The following is a 27,840-nucleotide window of genomic DNA, read 5'->3' as shown; positions in this document are numbered from 1 at the left end:
TTCTGGTAGTATCTTTAGGATCTTCTATGTATAGTATCATGTCATCCGCAAACATTGACAGTTTAATTTCTTCTTTTCCAATTTGGGTTCCCTTTCTTCTTTTTCTCTGATTGCTGTAGCTAGGACTTTCAAAACTATGTTGAATAAAGTGGTGAGAATGGACATCCTTGTCTTATCCCTGATCTTAGAGGGAACGCTTTCAGCTTTTTACCACTGAGTATGATGCTAGCTGTAGGTTTGTCATATATGGCCTTTATTATGCTGAGATGTGTACCATCTATGCCCACTTTCTGGAGAGTTTTTTTTTTTTTTTAATCATAAATAGATGCTGAATTTTGAATTTTGTCAAAAGGTTTTTCTGCATCTATTGAGATGATCATATGGTTTTTATTCTTCAATATGTTGATGTGGTGTATCACATTGATTTGCAGATGTTGAAAAGTCCTTGCATCCCTGGGATGAATCCCTCTTGATCATCAGAGAGGTTTACTAATGACAGATTTATTCTTGGCATTTCATTGTCTTATGACTCAAAAAGCTGACACTTTGTATGATTTTTTTAATGTATTGTTGGATACAGATTGCTAATATTTTGCTGAGGACTATTTGCATCTATATTCATCAGTGATATTAGCCTGTAATTTTCTTTTTGTGTGTGTGATATCTTTGTCTGGTTTTTTAGAGTGATGGTGGCCTCACAAAATGAGTTTTGAAGCTTCCTTCCTCTGTAACTTTTTGGAATAGTTTCAGAAAGATAGGCAATCTACAGATTCAATGTAACACCTATCAAATTACCAATGGCATTTTTTTTGCAGAACTAGAATTAAAAATTTCAATATTTAAAATGCATGGAGACTCAAGATTTCAAATAGCCAAAGCAATCTTTAAAAAGAAAAACAGAGCTGGAGGAATCAGGCTCTGTGACTTCAGACTATATTACAAAGCTACAGTCATCAAAACAGTACATACTGGCACAAAAATAGAAACATACATCAATGGAACAGTATAGAAAACCCAGAAATAAGCCCAAGCACCTATGGTCAATTAATCTATGACAAATGAGGTAAGACTACACAATGTTGGAAAGACAGTCTCTTCAACAAATTGTGCTGGGAAAACTGGACAGCCACCTGTAAAAAAAAAAAAATGAAATTAGATCATTCTTTAACTCTACTCACAAAAATAAACTCAAAATGGATTAAAGACCTAAATGTGAGACCAGACACTATAAAACTTCTAGAGGAAAACATAGGCAGAACACTTTCTCATAAAAATCACAGCAACATCTTTTTTGATTCATCTCTCTGAATAATGGAAATAAAAACAAAAATAAACAAATGGAACCTACTTAAACTCAAAAGCTTTTGCACAGTAAAGGAAACAATAAACAAAATGAAAAGACAATTCAAAGACTGGGAGAAAAATATTTGCAAATGACGTGACTGATAAGGGATTAGTCTCCAAAATTTACAAATAGCTTATGACACTTAACAGCATAAACAAACAACCTATTCAAAAAATGGGCAGAAGACCTGAATAGACATTTCTCCAAAGAGGATATACAGATGGCCAATAGGCACATGAAAAGATGTTCAGCATTGCTAGTTATTAGAGAAATGCAAATCAAAACTACAAAGAGACATCACCTCATACTGGTCAGAATGGCTATCATCAAAAAATCCACAAACAACAAATGCTGGAAAGGGTGTGGCAAGAAGGGAACCCTCCTACACTGTTGGTGGGAATGTAAATTGGTACAGCCACTATGGAGAACAGGATGGAGGTTCCTTAAAAAACTAAAAACAGAGTTATCCTATGACTCTGCAATCCCACTCGTGGGCATATATCTGGAAAACAAAACACGATTTGGAAGGATACATGCACTCCAGTGCCGAGGTCCAGCCCCGGCTGATCCAGGGTATTCGAAGGGGAGACGGCATCGGCGACTATTTATTTATTTATCAGAGATATAAAGAGTAATAGAATGAGGATAGCTCAGTAGGAAAATTCAGTGAAGAAAAGAGGCTGAGTAGCTTGGTTTACGCGGGAGACCAATAAAACTTCAAGACAAGAAGTTTGCACCACTTACGTAGGCTGCAGGCGCCCTCTCGAATAGCGGAAGGTGCCCCACCCTAGACACCTTCTCGAGTGGGTCTGAGAAGCCCAGGCATAATTAGTAAGCATGGTGGGTTCCGCGCTCCAGATGGAGACTCAGCTGGAAGTTAAAGGGAAGAATGACATGGGGAGACCAAGCGTTGGTGAGCAAGGCCCGTAGCTTTATTTTCAACAGGGGCTTATATACCCTAAGTTACACATAGAGGATAATAGGGGATGCAAAGTCAGCAGTTTTAGATCCTTATCAAAAACCAGGGTTTCTTTCCTGCAAATTTATCGTATACAAATGGTTTAGGTGATTTACATCATCTTCTGGCCAGAAGGCCTACTAACATTTTATGACTCTTGACAAGGACTTATCAACAAAGACTTATTTTCTCTAAGAGTAATTATTTTAAGGTTTGGCGCCATCTTCTGAAGATAAAATTGCATTCCTATAGGGCGGATGTGTAATGGGTTTACAACAAAGGAAAGAATTTATTACCTTAAGGGTCTAAAGTTACTAACACCAAGGCCACTACTTATTTTTTCTACATACCAACTATATTAATTAATACATATTCAAGGATACAATTCAGGGAATGTGAAAACTTGGCAACAAGCATTGGCTCATCAATGAAATCTTTTACTAGTTTATTCTGACAGTTTCTAATTCTCTGAGAGGCTCTAAGCTATTTGAATATCTTAAGCTTCCCGCGCCTCTCGAGGCTGGGAGACTGTAAACAATCGTATGCATAGCTGCAGGAGTCCGGGTAAACTTTTCAGGCGAGTTAGAGAGCCATCTGAGGGGTATGGATTTAAACACTCCTAATTGCCCAGGAACTTTATTAATTGGAGCTGTAAGTTAACTCTTTGACAGAGAGAGCAAGATGGTGGTGGGGGACAGCCCCCAGTAAAGTCAGAGGTGAGAGCACAAAGCAATAAAGTAGGCAGACTCTGGTTTTTGGGGGGAAGATGCTCGAGAATATCCGGGGAGACTCCCGAGGCTCGATCCCGCCTTTGCATATGCCGAGCCTCCTTCCTCATGACCTTTGTCACGAGTGGAATGTTTCACCGGCTCCCAGCACTCTAGTGTTCATTACAGCACTGTTTACAATAGCCAAGACTTGGAAGCAACCTAAATGTCCATCAACAGAGGAATGGATAAAGAAGGTATGATAATATATATGATGGAATATTACTCAGCCATTAAAAAGAATGACATAATGCCATTTGTAGCAACATGGATGGACCAAAAGAGTGTAATACCGAGTGAAATAAGTCAGACAGAAAAGGAGAAATATCACATGACATCCCTTATATGTGGATTCAAAAAAGAAATTATACAAATGAACTTACAAAACAGAAAGACAGTCACAAACTCAACATGACTTATTGTTGCCAGAAGGAAGGGATAGTTAGGGATTTGGGGAAGGTCAGGTACACACTACTATATTTAAAATGGATAACCAACAAGGACCTATTGTATAGCACAAGGAACTCTGTTCAATGTTATGTGCCAGCCTGCATGGGAGCGGGTGTTTAGGGGAGAATGGATTCATGTATATGTATGGCTGAGTTCCTTCCCTGTTCACCTGAAACTACCACAACATTTTTAACCAGCTGTATCCCAATACAAAATAAAAAGTTTAACGTCTGAAAACAAGAGTATTTGTATTTTTATGTAATGGCTGCACTTGGTTTCAAGGTTAAAAGTTCAGGTTTTCAGTTGGCGTAACTGTCCCCTGCTGTCAAGGCCACCTGCAGACTTTTAAAGTTCCACTTTATGGCCTGTTCCACTACCACAAAAATGGCCCGCCTACCACCACATAATCAAAGGCAACTGATGTATAGCAATGATTCGCTTCCCTGGTGGCTCAGTGGTAAAGAATCTGCCTGCCAATACAGGAGACGCCTGTTTGATCTCTGGATTGGGAAGATTCCCTAGAGAAGGAAATGGCAATTCACTCCAGTATTCTTGCCTGGGAAATCCCATGGACAGAGAAGCCTGGTGGGCTACATCCATGGGGTCACAAAAGAGTCAGACACGACTTAGCGACTAAATAACAACAAATATTCATCCAACGTTCCAAGACAGAGTACAAGAAGTGTTAGAGGTACAAGATCCACCCCAGTCTAGGCCTGCTCACCTCCCCAGCACTGTATGTGTGTGTTAGTCGCTCAGTCGTGTCCCTCTTTGCGATCTCCATGGACTGTAGCCCTCCAGGCTCCTTTGTCCATGGGATTCTCCAGGCAAGAATATTGGAGTGGAGTGGGTTGCTATTTCCTTCACGGGATCTTCCCAACCCAGGGATCTAACCCGGGTCTCTCTCATTGCCTGCAGATTCTTTACCATCTGAGCCACCAGGGTAGCCCAATTAATCCTCTAGAGTTAACTGCAAACGCGCCGCCTACTCAGTGCACTTCCCCACCCTCAAGTCTCAGCCCGTGTTCACATTGTCTTCCCTCTCAGCTCCCACCAGCGGTCTCCGTCATTGCCCTTTGTGGGTGTGACGCCAGGCGGCGGCGGGAACTACGAAGAAAACAAGAGGGTTAGAGGATGCCGGCGGGAGGTAGGCAGAGAACTTTAATTTTAGGTACGTTGGTCAGGAGAATCTCTCCCGTGATTAACAGCTAGCTGAGCAGATACCTGCGGAAAGGGTGGTACCGAGTTCTCCGAAGAAAAGCGGTCTAGACCGAGGCGCTTAGTGAGTGAATGGCTCCATCCCTCGCCAGTAAAGAGAAAGCAGTGTGTGAGAACCATGCTAGAACGAAGAAATCGCAAGCAGTGCCAGGCTTTACCTTAACCTTGGCACCTAGGGTACAGCACCCAGGACCAACTCAGGACCTGGCACCATATGGGGATCGGAACTGCCCAAGTGAGGGATCAGATTCTAAGGAGGTTTGGAATCACACCTAAGACTTCCCATTCCACAACCCTGGTCGCAGACCCCGCCCTTTGAGCAAGGCTCCCGTCCACTTAGATGCGGTCACGCCCATACCGGTACAGCTTCCTCCTCGCACCGCCAACACCTGTGACGCTGAACTCTCACCCAAACCCAAGCCCGGATCCTAGTCCCTCTTCGCCTCCTCCAGGGCCCACCTCCCTCCGGCCTTCGCCCCTCGCCTCATAGGCCCTCCGTTGTTTAGTCGCGAAGTTGTGTGCTATTCTTTGCGACTCAATGGACTGTAGCACGCTAGGCTCCTCTGCCTTTCACTATCTCCCGGAGTTTGCCCAAATTCACAGATTGCATGCCAACTCGTGTCCTAAACCGCTTCCGCCCCGCCTGCATTGAGGGGGTGGCCCCGCCCCTACTGCCAAGACTCCACCCCTCGGAGCTCCCTGTTTCCTAATTGGCTATGTCTTACTGCCTCTTCCCGCAGAGTAGCATGACCCGGAAGTGATTTCTGAAGTGCCGGCCGCGTGGACTTGTTCCTTGAGTGGTAGGTTGCCACAGTCGCTGCCATGACCAAAATAAAGGCAGATCCGGACGGGCCGGAGGCTCAGGCGGACGCGTGCTGCGGGGAGCGCACTTACCATGAACTGCTGGTGAATCTGAACCCCATCGCGCAGCCTCTGGCTTCTCGCCGTCTCACGCGGAAGCTCTACAAATGCATCAAGAAAGGTGCGGTGCACGCCGAGCCGGGGCGGGACGCGGGTGGCAGGCCGAGGCCCCCCCGACTGATTGTTCTGTCGTTGCAGCCGTGAAGCAGAAGCAGATTCGGCGCGGGGTGAAGGAGGTTCAGAAATTTATCAACAAAGGCGAGAAAGGGTAAGAATCCCCCCTACCCTCCGCCGGATTTCGGGGATGGTGTCCTGCTACTTAACAGGTAGTTGGTTAACGTGCTCTGACTTGGGTCGTATGCAGAAGATACATTCCCTTCCGTACAGATGTCGATACCACTTACAAGAGCTCAAAGGGACATCTTGGGGAAGGTGAATTCCAGGGGAACCAAATTGTATAAGCCAACTTACTTAGGATTGATCCCAGCTTCATTCACTTAGCGACTATTTACCAAGTGTCTACTGTTTTTCAGGCACTGTGCTATGGGGAGACAATGGCAGTAATCAAATACACACAAAATTACAAGTTGTCATGGGTAAGCATGAAGGAAAAGTACAGGGTGCAGTGAGAATGACTTCATTATCCTACAGCTTTCTTTTTTGGCATTTTTCAGGATCTGAAAATTATTTGCATTTTTATTCCTTGTCCCTCTCACTCAGGCCAGAAAGCAAGCTCTTTGAGAACAGAATAAAGCCTTTCACTGCTTTATTTTCAGAAGTGCCTGGTACATTGTAGGTGCTCAAGAGCTAAATAATGCTGGGAGGATTTGGTGCTCTATGGAGTCTGACCTAGGTGGGTAGCTGAGGTCTGAAGATATAGGATTAGTTTGTGGCTTCAGGGTTTGGGGGGCATTCTGCCAGAAGAAAGTAGATTCCAGGGCAGGAGAGGGTAGTAGTGGATAGAAGTGCTACTTTCTCATGGGACTCTATAAGCCATTGTAAGTTTAGTTTTTGTACTCAGGAGTTTTGGAAGCCAATGAGTGTTAAAGTGAGGGGTGACATAATTATGTTTACACCTTTAGAAGGTTTTTCTGGCAACTTTGGAAAAGATCAGAGGTGTAAGAATAGATGGAGAAATTGAGATAGGTGGCTACTCTGGTGCAGAAGAGATGAGAGCAATTTTGATTGGGTTATTGATGGCAGAGATGGAGAGAATTAAAGTGGGTGGATGAGAGGACTTTTGCATACAGAGTGAGGAGGTGTGGGCTCCAGGCAGATGGACAGAGGGCCCGTTCACTAAGACAGTGAACAGTGAGGGAGCCAGATTTGTATAAGATCACAAGTCTGGTTTTAGACAAGTTTTCAAGGTGCCTTTTAAATATGGAAACCCTCTCCCTAGCAGAACTGTCAGATAGGCAGGTGGCTATATGGGTGTTCAGTTTGGGAGAGGGTTGGGTTGGAGAGAACAGATTTGGGAGTTGTCAATATAGAGTTGGCACTTGAAGCCTTGGTTACAGATGGGGTCAGCTGAGAGAACGTACTGACAGAGCAGAAAGACCAGGCTGTAGGAATACCAGCATTGAAAGGCTTCTCAGGAATTTCTTGGCAGTCCAGCAGTTAGGACTCCATGCTTCCACTGCAAGCGGGCCAGGGTTCCACCCTTGGTTGGGGAACTAATATCCCACAATCTGCACAGCACGGCCAAAAACAATAAAAGGCTACTCAAAGGAAGCGGAGCATATATAGGAGGACAGTCTATGAGCCAAAGGAAAACTAGGAGCCTGCTAGTTAGTTCAAAGTAATGCTTTGAACCCAGGAGTTTTCCTTGTGTTTTCTGCTCCCCTAGAACAGACTCTTTCCTTCTGTCATCAGGGCTCCTGAGGCCCTTGTCGCAGAACCCCATCATCTTGCCAGCTAGAACAGCTATAGATTCTCTGGCAAGCTTTTCTTAGTTCCCTATCACTCTTAGGAATGAGCCTTGAAACACTCAAGACCCTTATATGTGACTAGTTTTTCTAGCCTTCTTGTCAGCCTCATCTCCCCATTCTGGATTCCAAAGCCATCCCTGGCTCCCGACAACACCCATCCCCTGTGTATCTGGTATCTTTCTGATTCTCTCAACCTTAAATGCTTTCCCTGCCCCCCGCCCCTCTATGGGCTTCCCTCGTAGTTCAGTGGTAAAGAATCTGCCTGCCAAGGCAGGAGATGCAGGTTCGATCCTTGATCTGGGAAGATTCCCCTGGAGAAGGATATAGCAACCCACTCCAGTATTCTTGCCTGGAAAAATGCCATGGACAGAGGAGCCCGGCAGGCTACAGTCCATGGGGTCACAAAGAGTAGGACATGACTTAGTGACTGGCAGCAACAAAGCCCCTCCGTGGGCTGCCTGACAGATGTTCATCATTCAGCTTTCCTCTCAAGTGTTGCTTCCTGATTCCTTTCTTGATTGTCCAAGGAGAGCTGAGCTGTTACTCCTTGGCATCTCTCATACTTCATCTGTCCTGGTACAGTACCTTTTGTCACACTTGGTGGCATTTACTTGTTGCCAGGCAACAGAGATCACCTCCCCAGAGGAATGCACTCACCAAACAAATCTGAATGCATTTCTTAAGTTTGGGAGACATACATGATGGGGCTCCTTGAGGGCAGGGGCCAGTTTACCCATCTCTGTAGCCCCCAAGGCCCAGCTCAGTGGCCTCCCTTATGGATGAAAAGGGAACCAGCAAGCTGGGAATGACAGTGGTTTCTCTTATTTCAGGATTATGGTTTTGGCAGGAGACACGTTACCCATTGAGGTATACTGCCATCTCCCAGTTATGTGTGAAGACCGGAATTTGCCATATGTCTATATCCCCTCTAAGACGGTAAGGAGCCCCTGAGCCCCTGATCTTGGTCAGCACAGAAGAGGGTCTGGGATCAGGTTGGTGGCAGCAGGCCATAGTGGCAAACAGCATGAGCTTTGGAGCTAAAGACAGGCCTGGATGGATTCTTGGCTCTGCTGCTTCCCAGATGAGGGAATGCTGATAAGTCACCTCTCTGTACTTCTACTTCCTTGTAAAATGGGACTATGGGAATGAAACAGAAGGTGAACTTGAATGTGTCAGTCCTGTTAGGTGGGTGCAGTGTTCAGAAGGGATGTTCTAGGGACCTGCAGCTGTCCTTACCCTTATATAACAGAGGCCAGGTCTGGGCTCCAAGGGGTGGAGAATAGCAGGGCCCTGGAAAGCATAGGCCCTGCTTAAGGGGACAGCCCCTACTGAGCTGGAGCCCTTTCACAACTGCCATATGGAACTGTAGGCCCAGTGTTGCTGGACCACACTTGAAAGTCTGCTGAGTTTAGATGGTGGCAACCAATTCAAAATGTTAACACTGACTGACTAGCACATGTCTGTGGGCTGGATTAGGCTGGTGGATCATCAGTTCGTGACTCCTTGGTGCACAGGTTGTGTGGCCTTTGTTCCAAACAGCTTTTTTCCTTCTCTGCAGGACCTGGGTGCAGCCGCTGGCTCTAAGCGCCCCACCTGCGTGATAATGGTCAAGCCCCACGAGGAATACCAGGAGGCCTATGACGAGTGCCTGGAGGAGGTGCAAGCCCTGCCCCCGCCCATGTGAAGGACTTAGGCACAACTGGGCACCTGCTCTAAAAACAGTGGCTTGGTGGCAGGCCAGTTGGCTGCCCTCCTGCTCCCCACATTCAGACATCTCTGTGGTCCCGAGGCAGTATTCTTCCCAAGCAGCTCCAACAGCTACTTCACAACGGCAGAGCCAGCATCTTCTCTGACAGAGCCTGTTTCCTGTTGAGCTTCAGTGAAGACAGTTCCAAGAATGTGATGTGGGGGAAGTAAATCCTAAAACTAAAATGTGGTGAGTCTGCGGGTGTTTTTTTTTAAGCAGCAACTACTGGTGGGGCCAAGTTGTTGGTGGGGAGGAAAGAGCAGAAGTAACCTCCGTATAATGCTTGGTGTGAATGCTTGCCCACCAGGGTCAGTGCTGGACTCAAGCTGAGAACGGACCCTGCTCCCACCCTAAGCTTTCCACTCTACTTCTAGAGTAGCTGGGAGCTGCAGGGCAAGCCAGCTGAGTCCAGAACCCACTTCATAGAGCCTGTAGTTCCTATGTTGGGGACACCCCCATTCCTCTTTGCTTTTTCCCCCAAGAACCTTAAATGCCACTGGGAAGCTGATGGACGCAATTTACCTGCCCACACAGTAAATTTTAAGTAGGTATTTGAAGCTAATGCAGAATCCCAGGCCATCTCTCCTACTTTGCCATTATGGCCCCAGTAACCTCATCTCTTCAAACATTTTAGACTTACAGTGCCTTCCTGCTCTCAGAGGCCCAGCGCAGACTCAGTACACACAGCAGCCAAGCTTCAGGCACCCTGCAATAAACTGGAAGGACCTTGAGCTTGAGGGTTGGAACTGGTTTAAACTCCAGGCTCTCTTCTTGATAAGCTGTGAGCCCTTCTGGGCAAGTCATTTCATCTTTCTATATCCCTTCACACCCGTTTCTAACGAGGAGGTAATACAATTATGTATATGTAAAAGCATCTTGCCCAGGGTTTGCCATCTCCTAGCGTTTTCTCCCAATCACATGCAGGTTGGGTTCTTTCCAACTACACTCTGTGGCTGCCATGCTCCCAACCGGCAGACCCAGCACCTGTGCACGGTGGGCACAGGTAATTACATCTCGGTAATTCTTTGCCAGTGAAGCTAAAGGCAGGCAAAGTAAGGAGAAGGCCTGTGAATATATTTGCTCAAAGTTATAAAACAATGGCATTCAGTTCTATCCCGGACTACAGTGGGGAACTGACACATAGAGCTGTGAGGCTGTACAGTGGGAGGAGGGGACACAAGCCTTGGTGTAGCAGGAAGAGATCTGGCTGAGGGCAGGGATGGAAGACATCTGCTGTGCCCACCAAGTCCTTTGCTATTCTGTCAGTTGCCACCAGTCAACAGCAAATATAAAGAGCAGGAGGCAGAGCAGGAGTACAAGACACCAGAGTTTCCCTGCCGTTCGTCAGGAAGCCAGCTGCCTGCTGTAGGATGTCTCATCTCCCTCCTTGGCCTCTGCCAGAGGGCCGGCCCTGCTGGTGGTGGCACTCCTCAGCCAGGTGCTCTGAAATGAACCACAGTTCACGGAAGCCAACCACCCCCACCAAGACAGACCAAGGCTTGTGGGTGAAAGACCTCTTGCAACAAAGTTCCTCCCCAGCAGGAATCAGAATATGATGCGTTTCCCATCTGCTGGGTTCTGCTCCATGGGACAGTAGGGACACTTCAGCCTATAAAGGGAGAAGAACCAAGAATGTCTCAGGTGGCCAGCCAGCAGAAGAATCAACCTAAGGTGGAACAGAACCCCAGGAACTTACTTTCCTCCATTAATGAGCTTGTTGAGTGCATCTCGGGAGATGACATGGCCACAGATGAGCTTGATGGGAGGGTTGGAATCCGACGTCTGCTGGCGGAGGATGGGGCACGCGAACACTGAGTGGTACCAGCACTTCATGCCGAGTTCAATCTCAATCTGGGGAGGCCAACAGTGGGGTGAGCCCCCCTTCCTGTGGCGCTGTCCTCCCCAGTGGTCCCCCATACCTCCCCCTGCTGGGCCTCACCGGCAGCTCGTCCTTGTGACTCCAGACCCCAGAGCACTGCCTCTGCTCCATCACAGCTTTGATATTCATCAGCACAGGCAGCGCCACACAGCCAGAGGCGAAGCTGCAGAACAGAGAGCAGGGGCTGGAGAGACCAGCCTGACCAAGAGCCCAGCAGACAGACAAAAGGCCCAGCACACTGTCAGTACATGACTCAGCACAGGGTTTCAAAGTGGCACTTGATCAAACCAGTCCTTAAAAATCTCTCAGGTTACGCGTAAAGCCACATATGTGGTTCTATGTCTTAACTCTAGAAAGTCATTCTAGTGCACCCCAAAATTTGGACAAAAGGAACATCCAGGGGACAGATACCTGTTTATCCACTGATACGTCCTTGGTGTGACAGGGACACTAATGTTTGGAAGGGCCTCATCCTGCCTGTGTACCCCATTCTGTCATCACAGTGCACCTCTATAGCTGGTCATCAACCAGGGCACTTAGAAATGGGAAAAAGTAGATTCGGTTTTCACTAGGATTGGGGTGGGGATGGTGAACCAACTGACTGGAGCCTGGGGTGCCAAACCCCTGCAATACACAGAGCAGGTGTGCAAACAGAACCATCCTAAGGTGCCTGTGTTCGTGCTGGGGAAGACTGTTCTGCAACCAGAGTCCATGGGAAGAAACGAGGATGGAGCCTATCGCGACCAGGCAGGCAAATGCGCCCCATGCCTGGTTCCACAGCCAGCCTAAATAAAATACATCACTGTATGTACATACACCACACGTGTACATGTGGGGTCAGGTCCAGGTGACCTTCATTCCCTATGAGGCCTTAGGAGCCTCTGTTTCTTCCTGTAAAATGAGGGTAACAGTACCTGTAACTCTTCGGTTGGTTTGAAGCCATGAGGAGAATATGACTGTAAAGGAGCCTTCCAAGTGAAAGCTCTCAGCACCTGTGACTCAGCTGCTCAGTCTCCCTGAGGGAGGTGGTGTTTGAGACATGAGGTGGCCAGAAGGCCAGGCTGTCAGAGGGTCCTGTGATTACCCAGAGGTGAGGTGCAGGAGGCACGGACTTCATTCAAGAGACCTTACAAAATGGGAACCCTGACTCTGCCACTGACCTTGTGGTGACCCCAGGCCACAACTCTAAATCTGTTCTCCAACTGTAGTGTGTGTTGAGTCACTTCAGCCACGTCCGACTCTTTGTGACCCCATGGACTGTAGCCCACCAGGCTCCTTTGTCCATGAGAATCTCCAGGCAAGAATACTGGAGCGGGTTGCCATTTCTTCCTCCAAGGGATCTTGCCTACCCGGGGACTGCCTACCCTTATGTTTCCTGCATAGCAGGCAGGTTTTTACCATGAGCACCACCTGAATGAAAGGGGTACTAGAATGAAAGGTAATTCCTACCTAGAAGAGTGACTGAGCAGCCAGTTTAGGTCTGTGAAGGCACTGAACACCATCTCTGGACAGGGCAGGGCCTTGACAAGTTGGGTTTCCCTCAGCCCGCCCCCTTGTACTGCCCACAAGGCTGACGATACCTGACACTGAGGGGTGACTCCACAGAAAGGCCCAACAGGGAACAAGCGTCACGGGTAAAGGTCTCACAGATCTCGGCCCAATGGCTGTTGTCCAGGAGATGGCAGTAGGGTGACTTCTCCAAACCCAGCTGCAGGTACACCAGACTGCCCATCATCACCTGGATCTCTACAAGGCAAAGGGGAATCAGGGTGCAAGGAGGCAGCCTTTCTCCAGGCTCTGCCTCCAGCCCTCGGGTGGCAGGGCTGAGAGGCAGTATGGGGAGCAGGCTGTGCCCCATGGCTCCCAGGCCCATGACCTGGCCAATCGAGGATTAAAATGCCCTCTGGCAAAGCCAGTTTCCCCTAAAATCCAGTGAGGAAGTAAGGTTTCAGGGCTGCTTCTGTGGCAAGCATGATGTAGGGAAGGGTTTCAGTTTCTTCCCCATCGTTCCAGCCGCGTCAAGGAGCGGGTCTCAGGCTCTTGTTCCTCTGCTCCAGTACTAGCTAATCTTTTTTTGGGGGGAGGGGGCATGCCATATAGCATGTGAGGCAGTGCAGCATAAGGGAATGCATGTTGTAGGGGCCACCCCAGCACCCAGGCACGTACCCCGCTGGTGCACGTGAGCAAAGGGCTGGAAGTGCCGGGCGTAGCTGAGGGCCTCCAGCTGCTTCTCAGGGCCACCTGCCAGGAGACGGATGAACTGCAGTCGGTGCAGCTTGAACTCCAGGGAGCTATTGAGCTCCAGCAGGCGCTGCCTGTGGGAGACAGCCCACCTGGGAAGAAAGAGGCCAGCTGAGTGGGAGCTAGAAAGGCAAGAGAAGGGGGCTTGGCAGGGCCTCCAAAATCTTATGTGAGGCCCGTGAGACAGGGCTGGAGGTGTGTCAAGTATGCTGGGTGACGTGAAGAGCAGACAAGCCCTGTCCCCTGTGGGACCACCCAAAGGCCAACGTACTCCAGTGCTGGCCCCAGGTCTTGTTCATGCAGAGCTTCCAGGATACGATTCAACTCCAGGAAAGGCTGCTTGAAATCCAAGTCCACATTCAGTGTTGATTCCTAGAGGGAGAGAGAGCCATCTACCACTGGAGGACTGTGTTTCCAAACTTCTCTGCTCCACACCTAGTAAAACCTCATCCACCAAAGACAAGCCAGAGAGGGGCCATGGTCTCTTGCCAGTCCCTTGGACTCCCTGTTTTTCCCAGTTCAAGTTTTGGGAGGCTGAGTGCCACATGCTGGCCTCCCAGAGGACAGACTGCAAACCCCACCCCATCTGCTGTGGTACTGGAGACCCACACTGAGTAGCATGGAGAGAAAATTACTCTTTTTCAATCCCCCTAATTACATTAAGGGAAAGCATCCTTTACGTTCACTGCCAGGGTGTCGTTTAACACCTGACAAGTACAACTTGGTCATTTTACTAGTCTTCCCTTTTAAGAAAAGGATTATCAGGCACTGAGAACTCTGGCGGACACCCAAATCCAGCTAGAAATTAATAATTTCACTTTCTATTGTATATATTTTGTAGCTACCTTCCATTTATGGCAGGGGCACTGATTTCTAAAATAAATGTATTTTAAGAGTAACAAAAGCAAAACAAACAAGCAGGACTACATCAAACAGTAGAGGAAACCATCAACAAAATGAAAAGGCAACAGGATAGGAAAAAATATCTGCAGATCGTGTTACCTAAGGAACTAATATCCAAAATATATAAAAACTCAATAGCAAAAAAAAAAAAAATTCTTATAAAAAATGGAGAGAATATCTGAAGAGACATTTTTTCAAAGAAGACATCAAAATGGCCAACAGGCACATGAAAAGATGCCCTACCTCATTAATCATCAGGGCAATGCAAATCAACACCACAGTGAGTCATCACCTCACTCCTGTCAGAATGGTTGTTATCGAAAAGACAAGAAATAAGTGCTGGCAAGCGTGTGGAGAAAGGGGACCCTCATGCACCTCTGGTGGGCATGTAAACTGGTGCAGCCACTACAGATAACAGTACGGAAGTTCCTCAGAAAATGAGAATATGGCTACCATATGATCTGGCAATCCCACTTCTGGGTATTTTCCCAAAGAAAATGAAAGCACTAACTTGAAAAGATATCTGTACCGCTCCCCCCTTATTCACTGCAGCATTATTTACAATATATAAATATATTGCCAAGATAAGGAAGCAACCTAAGTGTCCATTTATGGATGAATAGATAAAACGTGGGGTGTATATATATATATATATATATATATATACACACACACACATAGTCGGTCAGTCATGTCCGACTCTGCAACCCAATCAACTGTATCCCACTGTCCTTGTGTCCATGGCTCCTCTGTCCATGGAATTCTCCAGAAGAGAATACTGGAGTGGGTAGCCATTCCCTTCCCAGGCATCAAACCCAGGTCTCTTGCATTGCAGGCAGATTCTTCACTATCTAAATATATATATGTATATATATATATAATGAAATATTGCTTCTCAGATGGCACTGGTGGTAAAGAACCCGCCTGCCAATGCAGGAGACATAAGACACTTGGGTTCAATCCCTGGGTCAGAAAATCCCCTAGAGTAAGAAATGGCAACCCACTCCAGTATTCTTGCCTGGAAAATCCCACGCACAGGGAAGCCTGGTGGGCTACAGTCCACGGGGCTGCAGAGAGTCAGACACGACTGGGCAACTGAGCATGCACGCATTCAGCCATTAAAAAAAGTGGGGAAATCCTGTCATTTGTGATAACATGGATGGAAGCATTATGCTAAATGAAATGTGCCAGACAAAGACAGCTACTGTATAATCTCACTTACGTGTGGAATCTAAAAAGTTTTTGAGAACACCAAGCTCATAAATACAAAGAACAGATTGGTGCTTAAAAGAAGAGGAGGGTAGGGGGTGGGAGCAATGGATGAACTATTTTTGTTGTTTTTCGTTTTAATAAACTAAATGCAATTTTCAAAATAGAGATGAACTCGTTTAAGGAAAGACTGCATCAGTGGAAACAAGGTAAAGGCACAGTCTTGACGGAAACCTTGGACTCCCCATGTGCAGTCCAGAGGCGAGGATGCCCTGCCAGGCCAACTGTCCACTGGAGATACGTCTCTGGGAACAGGTGTTCCCCTGACACACATGTCTGAGTCATGTAAATAAACTGACCTGTCTGGATATAAAAAAACAATGGGGTCCTAATGTAAAGAACGCTACCAAGCAGAAAGCAGAACAGGCAGGTCCCAGCACCTCCCCAGTGAGCCCGTTACCTGACACAGCTCCTCAGCGACACTGAGCATGCCCTGCTGATACAAGTGCTCCAAGATGGCCATCTGCAGGGTTTGCTGCTGCTTCTCCCGCGAGTCCCACACCGCGTCAGAGACCACACCGCAAATCTCAGAGTCAAAGTTCTGATGAGGACGAGAGACAGTGCCCTGTGACTCAGGCCTGCACTTCTCACACTGGCCTCCCGAGGAGCCCTGCTACACACACACCGGCCACAGGTATTCCCGCCCCCGGTCTGGAGCTGCCCACACGCTCACCCTGTCAATGGCTTTGCCCACTCGGGAAACACTGCTGTGAATGTCCTTGTGGTCCGAAGCCAGTTTCTGCACGGTGTCTTTTATCTTCTGGCAGCACTGTGACATAACCAGGGAGAGGGTAGCTGAGAGAGGGGTTCCCTGGACGGCTGCAGAGAAACAATGGTAATGAGTCAGGACTCGGACACAGAGGAGCAGACCTTGTCTCGGCCTCCCTATTCTAAATGCCAGCAGGGAGGCCTGGGAAGCAGCCCTAAACTCCAGAGTGAAAGACTCAGCTCCTATTCTGGGTCCCGCCACTCTTTAACTGTATGACTTGCAATTAGCCAAGTGGAACAAGCCAGTTCATTGCCTGGAGTCTTCATTTCCTCATCTATAAAACAGGTGATAGCACTGGCCTTGGAGGCTGCTGTGAAATGAAGCTGTTCTGGCACTTACTGTGGTAAGTACTTGGTTTTAGCTCATTTAATCCTCACTACCATTATGTGCAATGGCACTGTTAGTAGCCTATACTCCAGCTGAGGAAGCTGAGGCAGTAACTTGCCAGAGCTCACAGCAGTGACAGATCTGAAGCCCTGGCTCCTCACCACCACGCCAGAAGGTTCCTTAATATCTCAACGGAGACACCGCGTGGGAAGGCTTTGAATCATGAAGTATTATCCACACATTAATGCCTCTAACCCAGAGGACACCAGGCAGGCAGGGTCCATCAGGGAAGCACAAGGACGTTTCTGTCTCACAATACAGTGCTTTCCACCCGCATGGCGGGGTGAACCACATGAACTACCAAAAGCGTGTGGGGCTTGGAATAGAGAAGAGCAGCCAGGCGCCTTCTTCCAGCCAGCATCTCTGCCCCTTCTTTAGATGGTAGCCTCTGGGTTCAGGGAGGAAAATATGACCCAGGGAAGATAACATGACCCATGAGGACCAGGGAGTGTCTCAGCTCCGAGACCAGAAGCTCTGGAAGAGAAAGGCATTCTGCCAGCTTGCTAAACAAACAAAATGTGCACTCCTGCAACTGCTGGAGCACCAGGGCCACCTCCAGAGAGCACTGCTCTGAAAATGAAGTCAGTGTAGACTGAAGGCATCATGTGAGCACCCAGATCCAACTGGGCTGGACCTTTCAGTTACTTGAGACTATAAACCCAGCAGCCCAACCCCCCACTTTGTGTTTGTTTAATTAAGCTAGTCTGAGCTAGGTTTCTGTCACATTTACCTGAATGAGTCCTGACAAATACAAACAGGAGGTGGCGGCTGGGCCTACTCCTACTAGGATGGCTATAACCAAAAACAAAACAGGTAAAAACAAGTGTGGGTGAGGATGTGGGAAAACTGGAACTCTCATACATCGTTGGTGGGAATACAAAAAGTTGCAGTTACTTTGGAAAACAGTGTGCCAGCTCTTCAAAAAGTTGAACACAGAGTTACCATATGACCCAGCACATAAAAAAGAATGAAGCAATGATTCATGGCACAATAGGGATGAACCTTGAAAACACACTAAGTGAAAGAATATAAAAGGTCATATATTACATGATTCCATTTATATGAAGTATCCAGAACAGTCCACAGAAAGCAGGTTAGTGGTTGCCAGGGGCTGGAGAAGCAGAAATGGAATTATAAGGTAGGAAGTTAAACATGGGCAACCAGGGGAGGCCTGGCTGAAAGGGATGCAAGCTGATCTCTAAACTCCATCCCAGATACACCCAGGAGAGCTCACAGATGTGCCACAAAAATAACCACAGAGACGTTTCCAACTCCTGCGCATGCATCCCAGGCACACAGTGGATATAAACTAACCACAGGGGCTTCTCCAAGTAACCTTAGGTAGCTAGGAGCCCATTTAGGGTTCATAAATAGTCTGTCTATACATATATATATATATATGATTATAACATATATATATGTATGTATGTATATATGATTATTATCAGAGTGAGTTATGGGAAGACATAAACAACAGAGCCTGCTTTTATATAACTTGTAATCGTCAACCGGCCTTGAGCGTACGCTGAAGGATCTTCCCAACCCAGGGATTGAACCCAGGTCTCCCTCATTGCAGGCAGATTCTTTACCAGCTGAGCCACAAGGGAAGCCCAAGAATACTGGAGTGGGTAGCCTATCCCTTCTCCAGTGGATTTTCCTGACCCGGGAATCGAACCGGGGTCTCCTGCATCACAGGCTGATTCTTTACCAACTGAACTATCAGGGAAGCCCTATATATATATTATAACATGTATATATATATATATTATAATGTGTATATATATATATATATGTATATATGATTATAACAGACTGAATTATGGGAAGTCATAAACACCAGGGCCTGCTGTTATAGAACTTCCAATTGTCAATCGGCCTTGAGCATATGCCCATTTGCATTCCCTTTCGTTGATTATTGGTGGGTGTAAGCCCTATTCTGCACAGGGCATAACCAATAGGAGGCGACAGGAAGCCAAGAGGCAAGGGGAGGACAACTCCTTTGGGGTCGGCCTGCTTCCATGTCTTGTGAGTGTCTTATAAAAGATCTATCTGCTTGAGCTGAACTGAGCTCTTAACTTGTTTGTTGTTTTAAACCTTTTAGTTCATTGTTCCAAATTTTTATTGTGACAGACAAGAACTGAGGAAGAGAGATAAACCAACCTGACAGAGTGATTATTAATGGGTGGGGGATTCTTTTGAGAGAGATGAAAATGTTCTCTAATTAGTAGTAATGAATGTATGATTCTGGAAATATACTAAAATCCACTAGATTGTATACTTTAAAAGGGTAAATTTTAATGTGAGTTATAGCTCAATCCAAAAAAAAAGGACATAGGAAATAGGGGTTACCTCTTGTCAAATCTTAGACAACTTGATAGTAACAGTAATGGATTGTAACCCATTGAATAAAATAAGAATTTATGAGCATGAACTTAAGGAAGATGGGCAAGCTTCTTTCTTATATTAAATGCCTACTAACAAGTGTATAGGAAATGATAGAGCAGGAAAAACCACTTATGTTGAAGCTAACTCTGTAATGATTTGTTCAGGCAAGAATTGTCAAGGGATGAGAAAACCAATGAGGCAGAGTCTGAAGAAGCACAGCAAATGTATATAGTCTCAAAGTATCTCCCCACAAATTACTTATTAACTCTACAGACAGAAATATTAACATTATTAGGGTGTAGGAACCTGGCAGACACCATCTTAACCAAGTGATCAAAGTTAACATCACCCATAATGGAACAAGCTGATACCTTGTACCTCCTGATGTGATGCACTGAGAAACACATCAGTTCTGAAGTAATCCTGCCCAAAATGCAAAAAAAAAAAAAAAAAAAAAGATGAGGAAAGAGCAAACAAATTCAAATCAAGAGACATTCTGCAAAATCACTGACCTTAATGTTCCCAAAATGTCAATGTCCTGAAAGACAAAAGCACGTGGTAGAAATATCCCAGACTAAAAAACTAAAGATTAGACACAAGAAACTACGTGCAGTGCTTGATCTTAGATCAGAGCCTGGACAGGGAAATAAAATGCTTTATGAAAATTACTGGGTAATGGCAAATTGAAATATGAGCTATATTCATTAGCTATATTCACTTAATTTTTTATCTTAACATTTACTTCTCTCATAAAGAAGTTACTTTTTTAAAAACTACAATTTAGAGGGGATGAAGGTGAAAAAAGGAGTGCAATAACTATGAATGTTCTACTTCAAAAACTGTCTGACATCTGCATCAGAAGACTTTCTGCATCTATCAGATGCATCTATCTGCATCTGTCTTTCTGTGTCTTCCTTTTCATGTGCCACAGAAAGAGTTCGATACACTTTACAAAATTCATTACATTGAAGACCATTTCCCATATCTGCTACCATAAACCAAGAAATCCATTTATTCCAGGTTACTTATGGAGAATTAATCACATGGGAAAATTTAACACTTCTTTTTCAAAAATTAAAGTACTTCACTGTCCTTGGCATTCCTATACATAATGATGTGAACTCAAAGACTGAAAGCATTGGGGCTTCCCTAGTGGTCCCGTGGCTAAGACTGAGCTCCTAATGCAGGGGGTGTGGGTTTGATCCCTGGTCAGGGAACCAGATTCCACATGCCACAACTAAAAAGGTCCTACAAGCTGAAACTAAGACCCAGTGCAGCCAAATAAATAAGTTAAAAAAAAAAAGACTGAAAGCATTAATGGTATATAATTAAAATTCATGGGCTTAGTTAGATATTAAAACAGTTTTAATATTTAGAATCCTCTGTAACAAATATTGCAGAACAATAAATCAGAATATAAACACAAGGCACTCTCCTTTGGAGTTCTCCTCTGCTTAAGTAGTGGCATTATATAACATACAAAGTTGTTCCAAAATAATTGTACATACTTGCTGTAGCCTCAGAAACAAGAAGAAATCTGAAAAAGTGAGGCCAAAAGAATTATGGGCACTATGTATAAGGACCAAAAACTCATGAATCCCTCCATTTCTAAGGATTTCTAAAACCTACCTTCCTGATTTCAAGGGAAAATTTACTCAAAAGAGAAAACTAAAGAACACATCCCACACATTTACAGCTTTACTGATAGGGTATAGCCATTACGTCAAATTCAGCCATCGATGTACAACCTCATTTCCCATTTAAATTTAACAAGAATATATTTTATTTTAGATGGGACACAGCGGCCAAGTTGGAGAAGGAAATGGCAACCCACTCCAGTAACCTTGCCTGGAAAATTCCATGGACAGAGGAGGCTGGTGGGCCACAGTCCATGTTGTCGCAAAGGGTCGAACACGACTGAGTGACTAAACAAGTGCAAACTGCCGTGACTTGAAGAATAACCTTCAAGTTCATGTACACTCTGATTCTCTCCCATGCCTGCTTTTCATACTTCAAATATCACAAAAAGCATTACTTCCGCAAATCGTGAAAGCACAATGAAATCACTGCACAGAAAAAAATGGACATTTCATTCTTTCTTTCTTAATACTAGATAGTGAAAACTATATAGTGAAAACAGATGTATTTATAACTTAAGCATACTTCATAAAATCATTATTCATCAAAAACAGACAAATGTTTACAAAGAACATTTAACTTAAATTTCATAATTGCTTATAAAATGACACTTGAAAGAGTGACCTAATAAAATAAGTCTGATCAAGAGACAGTGAACTATAAATACAAAATATACCACAATGTTGTTTGGGGTACACATGTATACATTGCTATATTTAAAAAGCATAACCAACAAGGACCTACGGTACAGCACATGGAACTCTGCTCAGTACCACGTGGCAGCCTGGACGGGAGGGGAGCCCTGGGGAGAATGGATACGTGCACATGAATGGCTGCGCCCTTCAGTGCGCACAGGAAACTGTCGCAGCACTGTTAATCGGCTATACCCCAATACAAAATAAAAGTTCAAAAATATATATATACCACAATGTTAAAAACCTCATAGTGTTCTATAAGAAAACCAATAAAGGTAACAATCTTACTGAGGAAAAAAGTATTAAGCATTACAAATTTAAAATGCAAAGTTTTATACATGAATTCAATAAAGGATACATTTAAACCTTACAATACCACATAATCATCATCTATTTTGTGGAAAACAATAAAAATTATGTACTTTTTAATATGTGTACATCAAAACCGAAAGGTTAATTTTTACTTTTTCCTCTATTGGGAACTTTGGATGCATTATTAGGTTTTGGATCCCAGAGGGTATTTTTTTACAAATCTTGAAGCTGCACCGCTGTCCAACTTGCTAGCCTTTTTCTTGCCTGTTATTTCTTTGACTCTGTTCATGTACACTCTGATTCTCTCCAATTCCTGCTTTACTGGATGTTCCTTACGACTGACTCCATGAGTTGCCAAATAAACCCCAAACACTGAATTTAACGTGTAAGCCAGAAACTAAATCCACTTTTACCTGTTCAAGTGGGTCCAACTTCTACAACATCTCATTTCTAGAAACAGACATCTTGTTCTTCAGCATCTCATCCACACCACCAATGGAATTCTCAAAGGTTGATAAATATTCATGAATTTCTACTGGATAGTCCTCATTAATTTCCTCACCTGCCATTACCATCAACTGGCAGACCTTCTACTCCTGCCTCCCAGAAACTAGTCAGTGGCTTGTTTAACTTCTTGATTTTAATAATTACACTGAACTTACGGAAGAGAATGCCCTTGACCTTAAGTCATACTTAGCTGTATAATATCTGCAGCTTACTTTGTAGTGGTTTTAAAAGTAATAAGAATATGTGAGAAAACTGATAAAACAAATATGGCAACATATTAGCAGTTGGTGAATCTAGGTAAAGGGATATATATGAACTCTTTACACTGTTCTTAGAACTTTTCTGTAAATTTGAAAACATCTTAAAATGTCTTAAACATTCAAAATAGAAAAGTAAATTGAAAACGTAAATGATCTCAGGTAAATTAAGAATTTCTGTTGAGTTTTCTGAAATAGTTCAGAGACTTGCATTGTCCCCTGCTGAAGAGTCCTAAGGACCCATGTTATCAATGCCCTAACCACCATCCTTCCAGAACTCTGTCATCAAGCAGCCTTGGGGTCTCCTAGGCCCCTAGGGAGGCAGATGTGGGACTCTCATGAGGGGACACCCACCTGTGCTGGCCAGCTCAGCCCGTAGCTGGCCCACATAGTGCAGCAGCTCCTCCAGGCTCTGTTCACAGTGCTGCCCATAGGTCAGGAACTTCTGCAGGACCTTGTCCACCTCTCTCTCCACACTTGCACACTGCTCCATAGCAGCCACTGTGTCAGGCCCCCACCTGGGTCAGAGGGGCAGTGAAGAGGGCTTCCAGATCCCACCTTACCATTTCCATATCATATTTCAATGCTTAGAAATTCCCAGCCTAACATATACGTACACAGCTTCCAAAACCCCCAGCCAGGGTGCCCACTGGAGGGTGAAGGGAGACAGAACAGGGGTCTTCTGAATCATGTTAAGAAAATTACTCCTGTGTTCATTGTTTTCAACTCTTCATCAGAATCTTCATCCATCTCTCTTCCTTTTTTTTGGCTGATCCCAGCATGCAGGGATCTTAGTTCCCTGACCAGGGATCAAACCCATGACCCCTGTACTGGAATCATGAAGTCTTAACCACTGTACCACCAGGGGATTCCCTTCATCTCTTTTTTTAATTAAAATGGAGAGCAGGCCTTGCAGAGCCCTCAGTAGGCAATACTATCTATACTCCATCACAGCTCCACACCTTGGTATGCTCTCTATCACCCTTCACCTCCTCAACTACTGGAGAAAATGGGCCATCAGAGGTCATCTTCTGCAACTATCCCTAGCCTGCTCCCACCTGGCTCTCTCCACTCCCACTTGGCATCCTTCTATTTCAGTTTTGATCACTGGGTAGTGATCTGTTTGAGGGCCTGCCTCCCCCACTAGACTAGAAAATCTCTTATTGTAACACAACTTTCCTTCTCATTATACCACTGAAAGAGAGTTGCCTTTTCTTGTTCTACCTTTCCTCCCACTGAGGTCCCACTGCTAAATCCCTTCAACACTGGGCCACTGCTCCCTTCCCTTTCAGAGCAGCCTGTGACACTGAACACACAGACAATCCTTAAAACGTTAGTGACAGAGTTGATTTCACTCCTCATCCCTCCATCTACAGGATTTAAAGTGAAAGTCATTCAGTTGTGTTCAACTCTTTGCAACCCCATGGACTGCAGCCTGCCAGGCCCCTCTGTCCACGGAATTCTCCAGGCCAGAATACTGGAGTGGGTAGCCGTTCCCTTTTCCAGGGGATCTTCCCAACCCAGGGATTGAACCCAGGTCTCTCACATTGCAGGCAGATTCTTTACTGTCTGGGCCACCAGGGAAGCTCTCCCCTCAAAAAAGTGAGAGGGTTCTATCAAATGCACCTCTCAAATGATCAGATCTAGCCAGTTGTTCTCTCTCTCAAAGAAGGGTACGGAGTAACACCACAAAGACAGTTCTGTGTCCAAAGTGACCATTGGGATTCTCCCAGTTTTACCAGACCCTCTTCCATTCCCACCAGCACTGTTAGTTCTGGCCCCATCACCTCAGCTGAACCTGAAGCCAGTGTCTCCTTATCAAACGGGTGATGAGTGATGGAGTAGTACGCAGGGCCTTGAGAGGTATTCATGTCCTCCCTCCGTATGGCTGACACCATCACACTAGAATTTGTTCATCACCGTGTCTAGAAAACATGCCCCCCTTTTCGTGCTCCCTGAAGAAATACCCTATAACTGGATATGAACCATTACAAGCGAAATATAACAGGGATACCTGTTGGAAATAATATACTATAATTATTACTATTAATAGTTAATATTTCATAGGGGCTTATTATGTGATAGGAACTACTCTAATGACTTGGCATAATTAACTAATTTACTTAATTCTTACAACTGCACTATGAGGCAGGCACAATTATGAGACCCACTTTACAGAATACAAAATGAAATTCAGATTAAGTAAACTGCTCAAGGTCACATTGCTGCAAAGTAGAGGGTCTCGATCTAAAGCTGGGCAGTCTGGCTCCAGAGCCCCTCTCTGAAGCACTCTGCATCACAGTCCTCTGGACCAGCTTAACAGGCCACCATCTCACCAGGAAAGGAACACAGCCAATATTTGTGGTTGGAATGAGTATACAGCAACGATTCATGATGACAAGAAACAGGAAAGTAACCTCACAGCCTATGAGATGATCAACTAGGAAAGATGGCAGTACAAAAGAGTATTTGCCAAAAATGTCTGGGAACCAGAATCACAATTTACCAAAAATAAACACAGCTCAAGAAAGGTTAGGACCTCACCAATGTCAAAGAGTATGACCCTGTCAGACATCAACTAATACCAGGATTATTAAAGTTAGTTAAGTAGCTCAGTTGTGTCCAACTCTTTGCGACCCGTGGATTGTAGCCTACCAGGCTCCTCCCTCCATGGGATTCTCCAGGCCAGAATACTGGAGTGGGTTGCCATTTCCTTCTCCAGGATTATTAAAGGGAAGCCCAAGTCAGCAACTTGAAACTGAATTAAAAAGCTGAGGAAGGAGATGGAATTTTTATCCCAGTGCTGGATGTTGTGGCAGGGAGCTTGAGACAACTCAGGAGCCTAGAGGAAGTTGTAAGTCAAGGAAGTAAAATCTGGGAGATGCATCTGTGGAACGTGGGGTAGCACTGAGAAACCACAGCAACATCAGTAAGATCCCAAAACATGGTACTGAAGGAAAAAAAGAAACAAAATTAAGTCCAGGCAGAATACCATTTATGCACTTTTAAAATATAGATATACAACCAACACGCAAATAAAAGGGTATATACCAAACACATAAGAGAGTGGCTTTATGCAGTCGGGGCGGAGGTGAAGGGAATGGCGGGAGGAATAGGGATAAAAGGGAAATATGTAAACAAATACCAAGGAGAAAAATGGCTTGTGTGGACCAGTTAACGTACCATGAACTGACAAGTGTGATTACCTCAAGAAAAAATTTTTAATGAACGAGATGGGAAAATAGAACTGCCTGCAGGTATTCCATCTGAAAAGCCCAAGAGGCCAATTCAGTATGTCCAGGGTAAGCCACTTTGTCTTAGTCACAGTTGGTCATCTTCACCAGAACAAGGATGGATGAGTGGGAGTCTGTCTTCAGGATTAATCCAGGGAATTTCACTTCCATTGTCCTAAGCCCTCCTCCCCAAGGTCTCACATGGACAGAAATTATCTACCAGGGTGATCACCCCAAAACAACACGTCAGATCCTGTCACCCTTTACTCATCACTGCCATGGTTTGACACAGAAGGCCTTTGCAATTGTACCTTCACTCACTTCCTCTGCATGAGCTGTTCCTACGTCTAGAGTGCCACTCTTCCTATGTCTAGAGTGTTCTCTGCAAGAACACAAGATGACATTTAATCATCAGCTCCCCCATGAAGCCCTCAATGAAATCTCCCTGCCTCCTCCCCTGCTTCACAAACCAAACCTCTATCAAGGGTGCCCCATACCACAGACATCTGAGTTCTCAGCACTTCAGCACAGTAACTGCCCATTCACATGTCTGTCTCCCCACACTAGACTGTGAGCTGCTCAGGGATGGAGTCCAATCTCATCTTCTCTCCCCAGGCCTATGGCCTGGTCCATAGTGGGTACATGCACTTCCTAATCAGGGGACCGGAACTCAAACTTGTCCTGGTTGGGCAGGAAGAGACATGAGTGAAATAATGAAATCCCCACCAAGGCGTGTGCACAGGGGTCTTGTCCTCAGTCTTCAGTATCCTAACACAAGAGGGGCACCTTCTGGGGTGAGCAGGTAAGGAGAGAAGTTTGTGCAAATCACAGAAAGTCCCCTTTGCTTGACACAGAACTGAACAGCCTCTGCTGGCCCAACACTTAACCTTTTACACCCCCCACCTCTATCCATTCTTCACCTTATACATCACTCCTCTGCTTAAAACCCAATAGAGTGTGCTTTCCTGGGGGTACGTACAGTGGATAAGAATCCACCTGCCAATGCAGGGTTCCCTGGTCTGGGAAGATTCCACATGCTGTGGAGCAACTGAAGCCCATGTGCCACAACTGAGCCTGTGTGCCCCAACTAATGAAGCCTGCATGCCTAGAGCTCAGGCTCTACAAGAGAAGTCTTTGCAATGAGAAACCTGTGCACCACAATGAAAAGTAGCCTCTGCTTGCTCCAACTAGAGGAAGCCCATGAGCAGCAACAAAAGCCCAGCACAACAAAAAGATACAGAATTAAAAAAAAAAAAAAATAGATTTACACATACTTAAAAACCACCCTTGTTTTTATGGTCTACAAGGTTCTCTGTGACTCCAAACCACCTCTCCAACCTCATCTCCTACCACTGTCCCTCTCAATGGCCATATTCCAATCACACTAGTTTTCTGTTTCTCGAACATCAGCTTATTTCCACCTCCGGGTTTTTCCCACTGCCTAGAACACTTCTCCCAGATCATCTCCCTATGACAGGTTACCTCCAACTCGGCCGGGTCGCGATTGGATGGGACGTGTCGGTTCGAGCGACTTCCCCAGTAGGGGCGGCTTCTCAAATTTCTCTGAGAATGCAAGGGTCCAACTCCCTGCCCGGGCCGAGATCTGCGGAGAAAACAAACCCGAGGGAGGACTGGAGAAGGGTGCTTAGTCCCGAAGCTTGGAAGGAGAGCCTGGGACTGGGAGCCTGCCGGAGCAACCGCCCACCGCGCCACGCCCTTGAGCCGCACCTCCCAGGCGGGAGGCCAGCGGGCTCTCACCTGCTCCTGCAGCCGGGTCTCTGGTTTTCGGTGCAGCTGTCAACGGAACCGGAAGCCACGGCAGTTGCTCAGCCGCTCCGGACTCGCCCACTCACGGCTTCGCGGAGGGGTGGCCGAGCCTCCCCCTTCCGCACACTAAGAGTGAAGTCGGCCACAGGATCCGGGCGGCGGCTAGAAATTGCACCTTAGATGTTTGCTGCGGCTGTGACGGGGCTCCCCTGGGCAGCCCGAGGGGAAGGGGCCCCAGCCGCCGACGCCGCCGGCTGGGCCCCGACTTTCCACGTGTGCGGGAAGGAGTCGGAGCAACCCACTCGCTGGCCAGCAAGGCTACGC

General features: G+C 45.9%; 2 protein-coding genes, 1 long non-coding RNA gene and 1 pseudogene across 18 annotated transcripts; 1 reads left to right on the top strand and 3 right to left on the bottom strand.

Annotated features, from left to right (window-relative positions):
- Positions 1-916: 916 nt before the first annotated feature.
- On the bottom strand, positions 917-5,415 carry LOC147369110 (uncharacterized). 4 transcript variants are annotated; one of them, XR_015167265.1, is made up of 2 exons: positions 4,745-4,876; positions 917-1,130 (listed from the first exon to the last, which is right to left on the bottom strand). It is a non-coding gene; the product is annotated as an uncharacterized LOC147369110 (long non-coding RNA). The 4 variants fall into 4 exon arrangements; XR_015167268.1 differs by lacking the exon at positions 4,745-4,876 and adding an exon at positions 4,245-4,372; XR_015167267.1 differs by lacking the exon at positions 4,745-4,876 and adding an exon at positions 2,090-2,217.
- Positions 5,416-5,497: 82 nt separating this feature from the next.
- On the top strand, positions 5,498-9,459 carry NHP2 (NHP2 ribonucleoprotein). Of its 2 annotated transcripts, XR_015167259.1 has the most exons (5): positions 5,498-5,720; positions 5,798-5,867; positions 6,133-6,195; positions 8,358-8,463; positions 9,086-9,459. XR_015167259.1 is itself a non-coding variant. In XM_086411003.1 (4 exons), the coding sequence occupies exons 1-4, from the start codon at positions 5,561-5,563 to the stop codon at positions 9,209-9,211; spliced, it is 462 nt and encodes a 153-aa protein (XP_086267129.1). In that variant the 5' UTR covers positions 5,498-5,560; the 3' UTR covers positions 9,212-9,459. The 2 variants fall into 2 exon arrangements, 1 of the variants encoding a protein (XP_086267129.1); XM_086411003.1 differs by lacking the exon at positions 6,133-6,195.
- Positions 9,460-10,327: 868 nt separating this feature from the next.
- Positions 10,328-27,551, bottom strand: RMND5B (required for meiotic nuclear division 5 homolog B). Of its 12 annotated transcripts, XM_086410996.1 has the most exons (14): positions 27,508-27,551; positions 27,232-27,352; positions 22,871-23,034; positions 19,620-19,645; positions 19,479-19,530; positions 17,453-17,514; positions 16,240-16,385; positions 15,967-16,107; positions 13,666-13,766; positions 13,320-13,486; positions 12,734-12,899; positions 11,214-11,316; positions 10,971-11,125; positions 10,328-10,883 (listed from the first exon to the last, which is right to left on the bottom strand). In XM_086410996.1, the coding sequence occupies exons 7-14, from the start codon at positions 16,342-16,344 to the stop codon at positions 10,820-10,822; spliced, it is 1,002 nt and encodes a 333-aa protein (XP_086267122.1). In that variant the 5' UTR covers positions 16,345-16,385; positions 17,453-17,514; positions 19,479-19,530; positions 19,620-19,645; positions 22,871-23,034; positions 27,232-27,352; positions 27,508-27,551; the 3' UTR covers positions 10,328-10,819. The 12 variants fall into 12 exon arrangements, with proteins under 12 accessions (XP_086267122.1, XP_086267120.1, XP_086267117.1 ...); XM_086410994.1 differs by lacking the exon at positions 17,453-17,514; XM_086410991.1 differs by lacking the exon at positions 17,453-17,514 and having other exon boundaries at positions 16,240-16,335.
- LOC147369108 (nuclear nucleic acid-binding protein C1D pseudogene) lies at positions 21,758-22,476 on the bottom strand (annotated as a pseudogene).
- Positions 27,552-27,840: the final 289 nt, after the last annotated feature.

This window comes from Bos grunniens, chromosome 7, assembly GCF_055505025.1.
Source record: "Bos grunniens cultivar Pamir isolate PY7600 chromosome 7, Bosgru_T2T1.0, whole genome shotgun sequence".
Lineage (NCBI taxonomy): Eukaryota > Metazoa > Chordata > Mammalia > Artiodactyla > Bovidae > Bos > Bos grunniens.
Note: the sequence above shows the minus strand (reverse complement) of the source record. Positions and strands in the feature narration are given on the sequence as shown.